Source organism: Hyperolius riggenbachi, chromosome 2 (assembly GCF_040937935.1).
Source record: "Hyperolius riggenbachi isolate aHypRig1 chromosome 2, aHypRig1.pri, whole genome shotgun sequence".
NCBI lineage: Eukaryota > Metazoa > Chordata > Amphibia > Anura > Hyperoliidae > Hyperolius > Hyperolius riggenbachi.
Genome location: NC_090647.1, coordinates 34007966 through 34025492, shown reverse-complemented (window position 1 = coordinate 34025492; position 17527 = coordinate 34007966). Strand labels below are relative to the sequence as shown.

At 45.5% G+C, this 17527-nt stretch overlaps 2 protein-coding genes across 2 annotated transcripts in view; both read right to left on the bottom strand.

The window, feature by feature from the left end:
- DNAJB13 (DnaJ heat shock protein family (Hsp40) member B13) overlaps positions 1-17527 on the bottom strand; it is a 46471-nt gene that overhangs the window by 2797 nt on the left and 26147 nt on the right. The window contains exon 7 of the mRNA XM_068264684.1: positions 317-393. Within this exon, the coding sequence (XP_068120785.1) occupies positions 317-393 (77 nt within the window). The remainder of the gene's footprint in view (positions 1-316; positions 394-17527) is intronic.
- LOC137543449 (E3 ubiquitin/ISG15 ligase TRIM25-like) lies at positions 12654-14712 on the bottom strand. The gene has a single exon (XM_068264683.1). It carries the CDS (start codon positions 14709-14711, stop codon positions 12984-12986), a length of 1728 nt encoding a protein of 575 aa, XP_068120784.1. The 5' UTR covers position 14712; the 3' UTR covers positions 12654-12983.

Genomic DNA, 17527 nt, shown 5'->3' with positions numbered 1-17527 from the left:
TGAAGACGGGCGCATCCCTACTGCGCATGTATGAGGCTGAACTTGCGCATATGCAGTATGTATCCACTCATCTTCAGTAATACTCAGGGATGCGAGTAGTTCCAAAGCCTTAACGAGGAGGTTCTATGGGATCCAGAGCCTTCTCTATACAGTATATAGGTGAAGATGTAGGTGCTTTCTTTTTGTCGCTTCAGGCAGCAACTATCCCCCTAAATGTTATTACTATCGTAAATTCTTTTTCACTAATAAGTCACTTAACGAGAGTGGTCTGGCTGTAGCGCTATATATAACGTTGGTGGGTCATGTGACTACTTACTGCACAATGTCATTGATGGGAATATTCAGTATCCTCTCATCCAACGTCTCCACTTCCACCGTGCAGCCAGTCAGAGCCTGAAACACACCACAGATCCTTTATGAAGGCTGTGCTGCCCCCTGCTGGACAGCAGATAAAGCTGCAGTCTAACATTCTTGTGTTTATAGAGACTGGATGTAAAAGTGTTACATAGTTACTTGGGTGGAAAAAAGACATACGTCCATCGAGTTCAACCAGTATAAAGTACAACACCAGCCTGCTCCCTCACATATCCCTGTTGATCCAGAGAAAGGCGAAAAACCCTTACAAGGCATGGTCCAATTAGCCCCTAAAGGGAAAAACTCCTTCCCGACTCCAGATGGCAATCAGATAAAATCCCTGGATCAACATCATTAGGCATTACCTAGTAATTGTAGCCATGGATGTCTTTCAACGCAAGGAAAGCATCTAAGCCCCCTTTAAATGCAGGTATAGAGTTTGCCATAACGACTTCCTGCGCAATGCATTCCACATCTTAATCACTCTTACTGTAAAGAACCCTTTCCTAAATAAATGGCTAAAACAGTTTTCCTCCATGCACAGATCATGTCCTCTACTCCTTTGAGAAGGCCTAGGGACAAAAAGCTCATCCGCCAAGCTATTATATTGCCCTCTGATGTATTTATACATGGTCTTTAGATCCCCTCTAAGGCATCTTTTCTCTAGACTAAATAAACCCAGTTTATCTAACCTTTCTTGGTAAGTGAGACCTTCCATCCCACGTATCAATTTTGTAGCTCGTCTCTGCACCAGTGTGACCCCCTCCCTGACAGGTGCCTGACAGAAATACATTCTTTAATAAGGTATAAGAAATGGTGGTGTTGTTCTTCACATTACACTGTCTCTCCTATACAGAAATGGGGCTATGTGGTCAGGGAGCGTCATCCTTCTCTGCAGCAATGTCCTCAGTCAGACGATTTCACACATTTTTTTGCAGTAAACTTTATTTATCCACGCTCCCTACATTGGACAAGGTCTCTCTATTGGCCATTCCCCTGGTGTGACCTCCCACCCCAAAACACTTCCACGGGCAAAGTCCCCTCACCACACAGCTCAATGGAGCTCCTTGGGCCTAGAAGACAACAATGGAATCCTGGGTTCAATATCTATTTCGTATGCTATCTCAGTAGAGTTTGAATGTTGTCTCATGGGACATTTTTTTTGTTAGAGGTGGAGAGAATTGGGATACTTAAAGGGCACCTGAACTGACAATAAATACAGGGCCAGATTTACTATAAGGCACTGTAGGCACGTGCCTACAGGCGCCTGATAATGGAAAGGCGGCTCAATCCCCTCCCCCAGCTCCTCCCTCCCTCCTTCCCTGTGCAGAGTCCTGAGTGGAGTATAAATGAGAGGTTACTCACAGGCAAGGGCTTTAGAGTAGTAAACTACTCAAATTCGAAATTCAAATGAAGTCTAATGACTTCCCATGTAACCGCGGGATGGAGGGGTTAACTTACCCAGAGGTCTTTGGGCCGCCTGCGTTCCATTACACGTGATAGGCGTAATGAAAGCCACGTTCCACCACTGACCTCCACGCTTCCTCCATCTGGCTTGAAAGAGGAAGCGTGGTAGTGAGTCATGCAACACGGCTTTCACAACACCTATGGCGCGTAATAGAACGCAGATGGCCCGAAGACTTCTGGGTAAGTTAACCCCTCCCATCTCGCTGTCACACGTGAAGTCAGACTTCATTTGAATTTCTATTTCTAGTAGTTTTCCATGCCTGGTTTCTCACCTGGCTCTCAGCATTCCACTGATGAGATCTCCCTTCAACTGGGGACACCTGTAGCTACCAATGCCAGGCAGGGGAAGTAAGAGAGGCGTGACAGCTGGTACAGCCAGCACACTTGCGGTGCGGTTCGGTGGGGATTTGTAGGTTCATGGAGGGTGAAGGCTAGGGTACCAGGACATCTGTGCCTATAGGCTTCTGTGAGGTAAATCCGGGCCTGGATAAATGTATAAACTACACACGCCAGCGTTGGTAGTAAGGGGTACAAATACTCACCTCATTCCAACAAAACATCAGTGCTGTTGTAGCAATACTCTCAGTTCCCACACTGAATAAAACAGTTTCCTGCAGCCACACAGGGCCGCCGTCAGAAATTTCTGTGCTTCATACTGAGCAAACCTACTAGGCCCCCTCATGCCAAATCACAATCTGCAGAAAGAAAGTTGTTTAAAGGATACCAGAGCCCAACACACTAGGAGAAATGGGGGGAGCAGGCATGTAGGGGGAGCTGTCCTGATGCTCACTGCTCCCCTCATTTTCCTCTGCCCCCCTCCTTTCATACCTGAAGCCCCTTCGGGTGAGTCAGGCATCGTTGCACCTGCACTGGCCGGCGGCGAGAAAAAATAAAAAAAACAGCACCCACACTACAAGTTCCAACATCATGTCCAAACAGAACAATTTAAAGAGAAACTCCGACCAAGAATTGAACTTTATCCCAAACAGTAGCTGATAGACCCTTTTACATGAGAAATCTATTCCTTTTCACAAACAGACCATCAGGGGGCGCTGTATGGCTGATATTGTGGTGAAACCCCTCCCACAAGAAGCTCTGAGTACCGAGGTACTCCTGGCAGTTTCCTGTCTGTGAACCCTGTTGCATTGTGGGAAATAGCTGTTTACAGCGGTTTCCAACTGCCAAAAAAGCATGCAGCAGCTACATCACCTGCCAACAGGAAAAATGTCACCGTATAATAAATGTCAGAATGTAAATCAGGGATTTAAAAGATTTTACAACGGGCAAACACTGACTAAATCATTTATACATAATTATTGTAAAAATGAGGCACTTTTTTTTATTACATTATTTTCACTGCAGTTCCTCTTTAAGGTATCATGTCCTTCACATTGCAGGATCAGATTATCTTCATTTCAAAAAACTTTTTTTTCACAAACCTTATGGGATATGTAAATATGTAACCGCCTGTTAGGATCGGACTCGAGTGGGTATATCATGACATTGAAGGGCTGATATAGTAAGATGGAACAATAGTTAGGCGATTCATAACCCATTCTGGAGATAAGCACAGTGTGTTGCTAGTGAGTGAGACAAGAGAAGAGAAGAATAATGGAGGGAGGGGGTAGTAGAGGGTCAGAATTCATGACATGAATGAGCAGATAGATACGAGCGGAAGAGAGGCATACTGGATAGCACTATTATAATACAGTGCTGAGTCTTCGGTATGAACACTGGCGAGGGAAACATCTGCATGGAGTGTCTATCTTCCCCCGGATTTCATTCAGACACTTCATATTCTCCAACATCCCTAAAACGTCAACTGGTTTCCCCAGAACAATCCTACAGTCAAAATATTACACTTTAACTATGGTAGGATTAGATTGTGAGCTCCTCTGAGGACAGTCAGTGACATGACTATGTACTCTGTAAAGTGCTGCAGGAGATGTCAGTGCTATACAAATATATAATAATAATATGGTAGGACATTAGGCTATGACTATGGTAGGATTAGATTGTGAGCTCCTCTGAGGACAGTCAGTGACATGACTATGTAATCTGTAAAGTGCTGCAGAAGATGTCAGTGCTATATAAATACATAATAATAATATGGTAGGACATTGGACTATGACTATGGTAGGATTAGATTGTGAGCTCCTCTGAGGACAGTCAGTGACATGACTATGTACTCTGTAATGTGCTGCAGGAGATGTCACTGCTATATAAATACATAATAATAATATGGTAGGACATTACACTATGACTATGGTAGGATTAGATTGTGAGCTCCTCTGAGGACAGTCAGTGACATGACTATGTACTCTGTAAAGTGCTGCAGAAGATGTCAGTGCTATACAAATATATAATAATAATATGGTAGGACATTAGACTATGACTATGGTAGGATTAGAGTGTGAGCTCCTCTGAGGACAGTCAGTGACATGACTATGTACTCTGTAATGTGCTGCAGGAGATGTCACTGCTATATAAATACATAATAATAATATGGTAGGACATTACACTATGACTATGGTAGGATTAGATTGTGAGCTCCTCTGAGGACAGTCAGTGACATGACTATGTACTCTGTAAAGTGCTGCAGAAGATGTCAGTGCTATACAAATACATAATAATAATATGGTAGGACATTAGACTATGACTATGGTAGGATTAGAGTGTGAGCTCCTCTGAGGACAGTCAGTGACATGACTATGTAATCTGTAAAGTGCTGCAGAAGATGTCAGTGCTATATAAATACATAATAATAATATGGTAGGACATTGGACTATGACTATGGTAGGATTAGATTGTGAGCTCCTCTGAGGACAGTCAGTGACATGACTATGTAATCTGTAAAGTGCTGCAGAAGATGTCAGGGCTATATACATACATAATAATAAGTTAAAACATTTAAATGTAAGGGCGCTGCTTTTATTTTCAACCAATTAAACCAATCTGTGTCCTGCAGCCATTCTCTTAGGATTGGGGATATCCCTAGTCCCCTCCACACAAAAAGATCTACGATTGTATGACAAAGAGTGGCGCTGGCTTGGTTCACACCATAAATCGTTTTATTAAAATACTAAAATTACTCAGTATAAAAGTTTTAAATTCCAATAAGATCAGTGAAAATGATCACAAGCAGAGTCATATCCTCAAATAGAATTAATATATATATAGCTGATCTATATTGTTGCGGTGCTATATCATATGGCAATATAATGTATCAGATGTTCACTCGTACAATAACCATACACACAGGGATCACCTGATTCCCTTCTTAAAAAAACCCTCCGGAGTGTAAGCCCCCAGATTAACCACTTCAGCCCACAGGGTTGAGATTTTTTTTGCATCTGAGCAACTTTCACCTCCCATTCATTTGCCAATAACTTTATCACTACTCGTCACAATGAATTGATCTATATCTTGTTTTTTCCACCACCAATTAGGCTTTCTTTGGGTGATACATTTTGCTGAGAATTAATTTATTCTAAATCCATTCAGGAATATTAAGAAAGAAATGGAAAAAAAAATCATTATTTCTCACCTTTTGGCCATTATAGTTTGAAATTAATACATGGTACCATAATTAAAACCCATGTACTTTATTTGCCCATTTGTCCCGCTTATTACACCATTTAAATTATGTCCCTATCACAATGTATGGCGCCGATATTTTATTTGGAAATAAAGGTGCATTTTTTCGATTTGCGTCCATCACTATTTAAAAGTCCATAATTTAATACATTATATTGATATACGCCTTTGTCATGCATATTTAACCACATAACGACCGCCCCCAGCCGATGGGCGGCGGCAAAGTCTGGGCCCAAACGACCGCAATACGCCCATCGGCGGGGGCGGCTGCGGGAGTGGCTATGCGGCGATCGCGTCATTCGTGACGCGATCAGCCGCCGGGGACTGGCTCCGCCCCCCGTTCGCCGTAACCCGCCGGCCGTTCGGAAGCGCCGGCGGGTTACTGGCATCCGGATCGCCGCTGCAACAGTGTATAATAGGCTTTGTAATGTATACAAAGCCTATTATACTGGCTGCCTCCTGCCCTGGTGGTCCCAGTGTCCGAGGGACCACCAGGGCAGGCTGCAGCCACCCTAGTCTGCACCCAAGCACACTGATTTCCCCCCCCCCCTGCCCCCTGATCGCCCACAGCACCCCTCAGACCCCCCCCTGCCCACCCCCCAGACCACTGTTTGCACCCAGTCACCCTCCTAATCACCCATCAATCACTCCCTGTCACTATCTGTCAACGCTATTTTTTTTTTAAGTCCCTAATCTGCCCCCTACTCCCTCCTGATCACCCCCCCACCCCTCAGATTCTCCCCAGACCCCCCCCAGACCCCCCCCCCCCCGTGTACTGTATGCATCTATCCCCCCTGATCACCTGTCAATCACCTGTCAATCACCCGTCAATCACCCCCTGTCACTGCCACCCATCAATCAGCCCCTGATCTGCCCCTTGCGGGCAATCTGATCACCCCCCCCACACCAATAGATCGCCCGCAGATCCGACATCAGATCACCTCCCAAATCCATTGTTTACATCTATTCTCTCCTCTAAACACCCACTAATTACCCATCAATCACCCCCTATCACCACCTGTCACTGTTACCCATCAGATTAGACCCTAATCTGCCCCTTGCGGGCACCCAATCACCTGCCCACACGCTCAGATTGCCCTCAGACCCCCCCCTTATCAATTCGCCCGTGCAATATTTACATCTGTTCTCCCCTGTAATAACCCACTGATTACCTGTCAATCACCCATCAATCACCCCCTGTCACTGCCACCCATCAATCACCCCCTGTCACTGCCACCCATCAATCAGCCCCTAACCTGCCCCTTGCGGGCAATCTGATCACCCACCCACACCAATAGATCGCCCGCAGATCCGACATCAGATCACCTCCCAAATCCATTGTTTACATCTATTCTCTCCTCTAAACACCCACTAATTACCCATCAATCACCCCCTATCACCACCTGTCACTGTTACCCATCAGATTAGACCCTAATCTGCCCCTTGCGGGCACCCAATCACCTGCCCACACGCTCAGATTGCCCTCAGACCCCCCCCTTATCAATTCGCCCGTGCAATATTTACATCTGTTCTCCCCTGTAATAACCCACTGATTACCTGTCAATCACCCATCAATCACCCCCTGTCACTGCCACCCATCAATCACCCCCTGTCACTGCCACCCATCAATCAGCCCCTAACCTGCCCCTTGCGGGCAATCTGATCACCCACCCACACCAATAGATCGCCCGCAGATCCGACATCAGATCACCTCCCAAATCCATTGTTTACATCTATTCTCTCCTCTAAACACCCACTAATTACCCATCAATCACCCCCTATCACCACCTGTCACTGTTACCCATCAGATTAGACCCTAATCTGCCCCTTGCGGGCACCCAATCACCTGCCCACACGCTCAGATTGCCCTCAGACCCCCCCCTTATCAATTCGCCCGTGCAATATTTACATCTGTTCTCCCCTGTAATAACCCACTGATTACCTGTCAATCACCCATCAATCACCCCCTGTCACTGCCACCCATCAATCACCCCCTGTCACTGCCACCCATCAATCAGCCCCTAACCTGCCCCTTGCGGGCAATCTGATCACCCACCCACACCAATAGATCGCCCGCAGATCCGACATCAGATCACCTCCCAAATCCATTGTTTACATCTATTCTCTCCTCTAAACACCCACTAATTACCCATCAATCACCCCCTATCACCACCTGTCACTGTTACCCATCAGATTAGACCCTAATCTGCCCCTTGCGGGCACCCAATCACCCGCCCACACCTCAGAACGCCCTCAGACCCCAGCCCTGATCACCTCGCCAGTGCATTGCTTGCATCTATTTCCCCCCTCTAATCACACCTTGAGACACCCATCAATCACCTCCTGTCACCCCCTAGCACACCTACCCATCAGATCAGGCCCTAATTTGCCCCGTGTGGGCTCCTGATCACTCGGCCAAACCCTCAGATCCCCCTCAGACCCCCTTCCGATCACCTCCCCAGTGCATTGATTGCATCTATTTTCCCCTCTAACCGCCCCCTGAGACACCCATCAATCACCTCCTGTCACCCCCCTAGCACTCCTATCCATCAGATCAGGCCCAATACATCCTGTCATCTAAGAGGCCACCCTGCTTATGACCGATTCCACAAAATTTGCCCCCTCATAGACCACCTGTCATCAAAATTTGCAGATGCTTATACCCCTGAACAGTCATTTTGAGAAATTTGGTTTCCAGACTACTCACAGTTTTGGGCCCGTAAAATGCCAGGGCAGTATAGGAACCCCACAAGTGACCCCATTTTAGAAAGAAGACACCCCAAGGTATTCTGTTAGGTGTATGATGAGTTCATAGAATATTTTATTTTTTGTCAAAAGTTAGCGGAAATTGGATTGTTATTGTTTTTTTCACAAAGTGTCATTTTTCACTAACTTGTGAGAAAAAATAAAATCTTCTATGAACTCACCATACCCCTAACGGAATACCTTGGGGTGTCTTCTTTCTAAAATGGGGTCACTTGTGGGGTTCCTATACTGCCCTGGCATTTTAGGGGCCCTAAACCGTGAGGAGTAGTCTAGAAAACAAATGCCTCAAAATGACCTGTGAATAGGACGTTGGGCCCCTTAGCGCACCTAGGCTGCAAAAAAGTGTCACACATGTGGTATCGCCATACTCAGGAGAAGTAGTATAATGTGTTTTGTGGTGTATTTTTACACATACCCATGCTGGGTGGGAGAAATCTCTCTGTAAATGGACAATTGTGTGTAAAAAAAATCAAAAATGTGTCATTTACAGAGATATTTCTCCCACCCAGCATGGTTATATGTAAAAATACACCACAAAACACATTATACTACTTCTTCTGAGTACGGCGATACCACATGTGTGACACTTTTTTGCAGCCTAACTGTGCTAAGGGGCCCAAAGTCCAATGAGTACCTTTAGGATTTCACAGGTCATTTTGAGACATTTGGGTTCAAGACTACTCCTCACGGTTTAGGGCCCCTAAAATGCCAGGGCAGTATAGGAACCCCACAAGTGACCCCATTTTAGAAAGAAGACACCCCAAGGTATTCTTTTAGGTGTATGATGAGTTCATAGAAGATTTTATTTTTTGTCACAAGTTAGCGGAAATTGATATGTATTGTTTTTTTTTTCACAAAGTGTCATTTTCCGCTAACTTGTGACAAAAAAAAAATCTTCTATGAACTCACCATACTCCTAACAGAATACCTTGGGGTGTCTTCTTTCTAAAATGGGGTCACTTGTGGGGTTCCTATACTGCCCTGGCATTTTAGGGGCCCTAAACCGTGAGGAGTAGTCTAGAATCCAAATGCCTCAAAATGACCTGTGAATAGGACGTTAGGCCCCTTAGCGCACCTAGGTTGCAAAAAAGTGTCACACATGTGGTATCGCCGTACTCAGAAGAAGTAGTATAATGTGTTTTGGGGTGTATTTTTATACATACCCATGCTGGGTGGGAGAAATCTCTCTGTAAATGGACAATTGTGTGTAAAAAAAATCAAATAATTGTCATTTACAGAGATATTTCTCCCACCCAGCATGGGTATGTGTAAAAATACACCCCAAAACACATTATACTACTTCTCCTGAGTACGGCGGTACCACATGTGTGGCACTTTTTTGCACCCTAAGTGCGCTAAGGGGCCCAAAGTCCAATGAGTACCTTTAGGATTTCACAGGTCATTTTGCCACATTTGGTTTCAAGACTACTCCTCACGGTTTAGGGCCCCTAAAATGCCAGGGCAGTATAGGAACCCCACAAATGACTCCATTTTAGAAAGAAGACACCCCAAGGTATTCCGTTAGGAGAATGGCGAGTTCATAGAAGATTTTATTTTTTGTCACAAGTTAGCGGAAAATGACACTTTGTGAAAAAAAACAATTACAATCAATTTCCGCTAACTTGTGACAAAAAAAAAAAATCTTCTATGAACTCACCATACATCTAACGGAATACCTTGGGGTGTCTTCTTTCTAAAATGGGGTAATTTGTGGGGTTCCTATACTGTCCTGGCATTTTAGGGGCCCTAAACCGTGAGGAGTAGTCTTGAAACGAAATTTCTCAAAATGACCTGTGAAATCCTAAAGGTACTCATTGGACTTTGGGCCCCTTAGCGCAGTTAGGGTGCAAAAAAGTGCCACACATGTGGTATCGCCGTACTCAGGAGAAGTAGTATAATGTGTTTTGGGGTGTATTTTTCCACATACCCATGCTGAGTGGGAGAAATATCTCTATAAATAGACAATTGTGTGTAAAAAAAATAAAAAAATTGTCATTTACGGAGATATTTCTCCCACCCAGCATGTGTATGTGTAAAAATACACCCCAAAACACATTATACTACTTTTCCTGAGTACGGCAATACCACATGTGTGGCACTTTTTTGCGGCCTAACTGCGCTAAGGGGCCCAAAGTCCAATGAGCATCTTTAGGCTTTACAGGGGTGCTTACAATTAGGCACCCCCCAAATGCCAGGACAGTAAACACACCCCACAAATGACCCCATTCTGGAAAGTAGACACTTCAAGGTATTCAGAGAGGAGCATAGTGAGTCCGTGGCAGATTTCATTTTTTTTTGTCGCAAGTTAGAAGAAATGGAAACTTTTTTTTTTTTTTTTTTTTGTCACAAACTGTCATTTTCCGCTAACTTGTGACAAAAAATAAAATCTTCTATGAACTCACCATGCCTCTCACTGAATACTTTGGGATGTCTTCTTTCCAAAATGGGGTCATTTGGGGGGTATTTGTACTATCCTGGAATTTTAGCCCCTCATGAAACATGACAGGTGCGCAGAAAAGTCAGAGATGCTTGAAAATGGGAAAATTCACTTTTGGCACCATAGTTTGTAAACGCTATAACTTTTACCCAATCCAATAAATATACACTGAATGTTTTTTTTTTTATCAAAGACATGTAGCAGAATAACTTTCGCGCTCAAATGTATAGGAAATTTTACTTTATTTGAAAAATGTCAGCACAGAAAGTTAAAAAAGTCATTTTTTTGACAAAATTCATGTCTTTTTTGATGAATATAATAAAAAGTAAAACTCGCAGCAGCAATCAAATAGCATCAAAAGAAAGCTGTATTAGTGACAAGAAAAGGAGGTAAAATTCATTTAGGTGGTAGGTTGTATGACCGAGCAATAAACCGTGAAAGCTGCAGTGGTCTGAATGGAGAAAAAGGCTCTGGTCCTTAAGGGGCGAAAAGACTGTGGTCCCGAAGTGGTTAAACAGTTCAGACCCTTAGGTAACTATTTATGGTTTTTTTTTAATTATTATTGTAATTTTTTATAAAAAATTTGATTTGGGTATTTTTTAATGTGGGAGGTAAACAGCTAATTTTAAATGTTTAAAAATGTATTTATTTAATTGAGTGGTTGTGGGTGTAATTTTACTATTTGGCCACAAGATGGCCACAGTCAAAAAGTGCTGGGAGCGATCGATCTTGCTCCCAGGAAGAAGAAAGAAGACCAGAAACTTTTTGAGCTCAGAAAAACCGCAGCGTCTGAAGAGACGCTGTCGGCTTTTCTCCGGGGGCTTCGATCAGTGAAAGGGATCTACAATCCCTTTCATTGATCACTGGGCTAACGGCCGGCGGCGGGAACGCGCACGGGGGGCCCAGCGGGAGTGCGCGCAGCCTAACTGGATGAGAATTTTCGTCCAGTAAGGCTTAAGTGGTTAACTGCTCCCCTATACTAAAAAATCCCAAGTCACAGACAATTCATACAAAAATCTGGTTATCTCTTGAAAACTAAGATTAATGAGTCAGTTTAGGTTCTTCAATATAAGGGCGCTGCAATAAGCTCCTGCAGAAGCTGTGTGCCGAGTCCCTCTCACAGACTCTCCTTATCACAGCCTCGCCAACTTTCTTGTGTGAATAATCACTTACACTGCCCAAGGTGAAAGTCCTCGCATCGGGTCCCGGCCGGTGACCCTCCTTGTGCCACAAGTGTGCAGTCTCTATGAGTGGCAGTCTCCTACCTCATCCTCCGGAAGACACCGCTTCCCACAGGCCCCGCTCTGCGTATCGCGGTGGAGTGCAGCTTCCGGATCAGCTGCTCAGTCGGACGTGACATCACTTTCCACGGGCATCCCCGTGGTTCTTGCTGCGTTCCACACACTGCTGTACACTATGTCGGCTTAATCCACAGCAGTGGGATTGCAGCTGAAAAGATAGTTGGTGGGATACAACTATATGTACCACAAGGGCGACCCCTGTGGTACACAGAAGATGCGCTCCACCGTGATGCGTAGAGCGGGGCCTGTGGGAAGAGGCGTCTCCGGAGTTTTGAAGGAGGGGTGTTTTGAAGGAGGTGTGTCCTCTGAACTTGGCTGCAGGGGACACCCCTGCAATTACAGAAGTATGGGAGGAACCAGACATGATGATAAGCAGCACACCCGGGAGGTGAGGTCATCTTCTTCATTCGCAGCATAAATCTGTGTCTTCAAAACTTATGTCAAGTGCCCTGGGTCTCTCATTAGAGATGAAGGAGCAGCACAGCTCTGCACCCTCGTCCCCTCTCTGTCTTACTGGCATGGGCAGGACACTCAATTCCACTGTGCTCTCTGCAGCACAGTGCAGGGGACAACTGTCCCCCAAACCCCCCCTAACTTGGGAATGGGACATCGTATTGACTCGGGACCCAGTGCAAAGGAAAGCCGGGACTTTCAGCTTTCCAAAAATGGTTAGATCTGGCTAGGGGATCAAACAAAACTTTAACAAAAAGCTGCCAACTTTCCAGACTAGATAATACGTAAGTACCTTTATTTTTTACAAGTACAGGAAATAAGAGGAAGAGAAAATAATAATTGCTTTTAAGTATTGTTTATCACATTACTAGCTGCTCCTCAGTGAAAACAAAGCTAGCGTAGAGTTATAGATTCCCATCAGTAGAAGATAAAACAATTAGTAAGAGGTGATCTCATGGTATAATTGTTCAGGCCAGAAAATAGAGCTTTTCCATGGACAACATTTCTGATTTTAAGACACTAGGCTGGAATACACAGACGGCTAGTAGTGGCCAGACAATGAGCCAATCATAGTTCTCTCCCTTTGAAGTCACCAGTGGGCGGATCTCTCACCTCCCCTGATTCCCCCACATATCTATAAAGCCTCTATATACACATAACCCAGCATGGAGGGGCTGTGTGAAGGCAGCAGTGAAGGTGTGGAGGTGTCTGGTCGGGTCACACAGGGCATAAAAGGAGATCTGCCCAGCCTCGTAATCCAGACATATCCTGACTCTATTACTGGGGAACTTGTCAGGTAACTGGATCCCTTTCCTGTCATGTAACACTGAGTACTGATTACCCCACCTGCACAAACACCAGGACTTCTTATTATTTCCAATCACTGACTGAGCTCCTCTCCTGGCCATACTGGGGTAACACATCCCGACTGTCCATTTCTCTGATCCCCCAACATCCACTTCCCAGTAATGTCGCCCTGAGGAAAATCTCTGCCTGCTCAATACCTGATAATGCTGAAATCTCTTTGCTGTTTCTGGGCGATTCTGGCTTTTGTCTGCCAGGGATGCAGTTTTCCTGTCAGCTGAAATATGTAGATTATTAGCAGCTGTGTTTACATCTAGTAATATGTCTGCATACACTGACAGCCCTGATGTTTGCTGTACAGCCCCAATATTTGTCCCCCCAGCCTGGCGCTGGGTGTGTTGTGCGGCGGGAGTGGGTTGGGGGCGTGGCCTGGATAGTTTAGCAGTGATGAGAACTTTGTCCTCTCTACTAGAATGTGGATAGGCCTGTGTGTCTGTATGTTTCTGCACTATTACCCCAGACATGATATCAGATAGTCCTGTGTGTAATGTGTGTGAGATGCCGGCCACATCCAGATCCCCTCCATCATGGAGCTGCTTATCATGTCTCTCTCTGTCCTCCGTGTCACACAAGTCACCTGTGTCTGATTCCTGTAAGACAGTCAGTGCATCAGTCATGTTACACAGCTCCTCAATGTGACGCATCTTCCTGGACAGCTCCTCCTTCTTTATCTCCAGCTGCTGAATGACGTCACTGTAGGATTGTGACACCTGCTGTGCCTGTCTCATGATGTCACTCAGGACTCTCTTCTCCAGATCTTCCAGCTGTCTCCTGAGGTCTCTAAACAGAGCAGTGACTCTCTCTGTTTCACCATCTGCTTTTTCTTGTGCTTTCCTCCTGCTTTCCTCCAGACTCTGGACTCTTTTCTCAGCCTCCTCTGTCTCTGCCATCAGTTTCTGCAGATCATTTCTCAGCTTCTTCTTCTTCTTCTCAGAGGCCTCATCCAGCATCTCCACCTGGTGTCCCCGATGTTCTCCAGCCAAACTGCAGGACACACAGATACAGGCAGCATCCTCAGTGCAGTAATACTTTAGCAGTTCTTTATGGACGGAGCATTTCCTGTTCTCCAGGGAAGTGTTGGGGTCACATAAGACATGTTCTGGTGCCTTGCTGTGGACTGTCAGGTGTTTACCACACAGAGAAACGTCACAGTGCAGACAATATTTAACAGCCTTCACAGAAGAGTCCACACAGTTACTGCAGAAGACTCCGGCCTCCTGCTGATCTGGCTGAGTAGAGTGGAAACTCTCTGCTATCTTCCTCAGGGCAATGTTCCTCTGCAGTGTCGGCCGCTCCATAAACCCCTCTCTACATTCAGGACAGGAATAACCTCCAGACCCCTCCTGTGTATCCAGCACACGATCAATACAGCCCCGGCAGAAGTTGTGACCACATCTCAGGTTTACAGGATCTGTATAAATGCTCAGACAGACGGGACACTCCAGCTCCTGGCTCAGATCAGCAGACGCCATCGCTGCAGCAGAATGAGGAAGTGAAGGTGCACAGGCTGAGCTAATCTCTCTCTAATCTTTTTTTTTTTTTATCCAGGTGTCCCTGTAGTCAGAAAAACACTGTGGCTGCTATTTCTCTTGACAGCTCACATTACAAAAAGACTAAAGGTTGCCACAAACTATGCAATCTGACTGTACAATTTGTATACAATCTTACCAACATCCATGTAGTATAACAGCAATAGATTCACTGTGACTTGGATATATTCATCAGTTAGTCTCTTATAGTACATGAAAGTGGTGATTGTACTGTCAGGATTGTATGGTGTGTGGCCACCTTTAGGCTCGGTTCACACTTCTTCAGGAACCGTATCCATGTTGTAAGTTTTTGGACGTAGACAAAAATAGAGCCACGGATCCCAATGTTAAAAATAGCGTCCATCTTCTCTCTGGTCAAAAAATGGCTCTGTGGCATCGGTGCATGAAAACTGAACGGAGAGTCCGGACTTGGCACTTTTTCCGGAGCCCGGATCCTCATGGAGACAATGAAAGGCAACACAAAAACTGATCTCCCTTCACACACAGAACTTTGCACACAGAACGGATGCCAAAGCTGATTGCCTACCGCCTGCTCCTCCCCTCGGCGTCATCTTTGCGGACCTCTTATCCAATAGGAACAGGAAGGAAGGACATGTTTTTGACATAGGTTTAAATGGACTGGAAACGTATGCTACAAAAGCACAACGTTTTGAAAAACGGATCCATTTAAAGTGGATCCGAGATAAACTTTTACTCATTGCATAATTGTGTTCCTTTCATATAGTTTATAGGGCATTCCTCAAGCCAAATACTTTTTTTATTTTGATTTAATACTCTAATCTATATATATATAAAAGTGTGTGTGTGTGTGTGTGTGTGTGTGTGTGTGTGTGTGTGTGTGTGTGTGTGTGTGTGTGTGTGTGTGTGTGTGTGTGTGTGTGTGTGTGTGTGTGTGTGTGTGTGTATCACTCGAAAACGGCTTGACCGATTTGAACGAAACTTGGTATACTTACTACCTGAGATGATATGTTCTGGGGGTCTCGCGGCCCCCCTGCACACGTGGGCGGAGCTACAAACAGCAAATCAGATATAGGGGCTGGGAACGCGGAGAATCACTCGCGTTCCCAGCCTGTCGGCGGCTGTCGCCAAACCCGGAAGTAGCCGCCGGCGGGGACAGGAGGATCGGAGCAAGGCTGCGAGGGCACCATACAGCTTCAGGGGGCTGAGGGATGCCCCAGGTGAGTAAAAATCATTTTTTATTTTTGACTTAAGTATCCCTTTAAGGTTAGAAATAGTGGGCGGAGCCAAAAACAACTAACTTTTTACATTGGAAAATATAAACTGCAGCTTTTCTTACACTGTTAATGGCAGGGTTCTCAAACTTCACACAGGTGGTCAATGGGTGACTGGGATTAATATTCGGAAAAGTAGGTGGGGCCTACAAGAGCCAATCAAAATTCACCTATTGATTTCCAAGGGGAATATTGAAACTGCAGCCATTCTTACACTGTTAATGGCCGAGGCCTCAAACCTGCTACAGTCGGTTGTTAAGTGTCTGGGGTTCAAATTCAGTAAAGGGGCGGAGCCAAACACAGCCAATCAGATTTCTTTGCTGGATAAACTGCTTCCATTAGCAGAATTTTGATGCCAGGAAACCAAAAGCTCACAAACTTGATCATTGAGTGACTGTGTGTCAAGGTTACAAAAACTGGGTGGATTTTTCTGGGAAATTGTAAACTTCAGCCTTTCTTCACTGTTAATGGCAGGGTTCTCAAACTTTGCACAGCTGGTTACTGGGTGACTGGGATTAATATTCTGGAAAGTGGGTGGAGCCTAAAAATGCCAATCAAAAAATCACATATCGCTTTTCAAGGAGAATATTACAATTGCTGCCATTCTTGCACTGTTAGTGGCACAAGCCTCAAACCTGGTACAGTTGGTCATTGGGTCACTGGGGTTCAAATTCAGAAAAGGGGACAGAGCCACAAACAGTCAATCAGATTGGTTTCATTTCATGGGAAAGTACAAATTATCGATGCCAAGGTCACCAAAGCTCACAAAATTGGTCATTGAGTGACTGTGTGTCCAGGTTACAAAAAGTGGGCGGAACCAAAACCAAATTTCACTGGGAAAATATAAACTGCAGCCATTCTTACACTGTTAATGGCAGGGTTCTCAAACTTTGCCCAGATGGTCACTGGGTGACTGAGATTAACCACTTAAGCCCGAAGGGTTGAAATTTTTTTACATCCGAACAACTTTCACCCCCCATTCATTTGCCAATAACTTTATCACTACTCATCACAATTAATTGATCTATATCTTGTTTTTTCCGCCACCAATTAGGCTTTCTGTGGGTGGTATATTTTGCTAAGAGCCCAGGGCCGGCCTGCTCATGAGGCGGGGTGAAACTTTTGCCTCAGGCGGCACATTTCTAGGGGCGGCATCCGCCTGTCGGTGGGTGCGGGGAGCCGGCGGCTGAGCTGGAGGGGTAGCGGGCAGGACGGGGGTATTGGGCCTAGCGGCGGGGAGGGGAGTCACTTCCTGCAACGCCGTCCACTTACAATACAGTGGGCGGTGTTGTAGGAAGTGACGTCAGTGGAGCGCACGCTGGATCGAGCGAGGAAGAGGTGAGTCCTCCCCGCCCGTGCCTCTTACGAGTAGCGGCTGCTTCTGATCTATTTAAGGCTGGAGGGGAGCGCAGTTTGGGGGACCCAGGCGAGGGAGGGGGGGATCCGACCCCCCCTCCCCGCCGCTAGACCCAATACCTCCGTCCTGCCCGCTGGCCGCTACCCCTC

Bases quoted from the DNA above. Each gene is read 5' to 3' on its own strand.
- LOC137543449 (XM_068264683.1), bottom strand. From the start codon at position 14,711: ATGGCGTCTGCTGATCTGAGCCAGGAGCTGGAGTGTCCCGTCTGTCTG.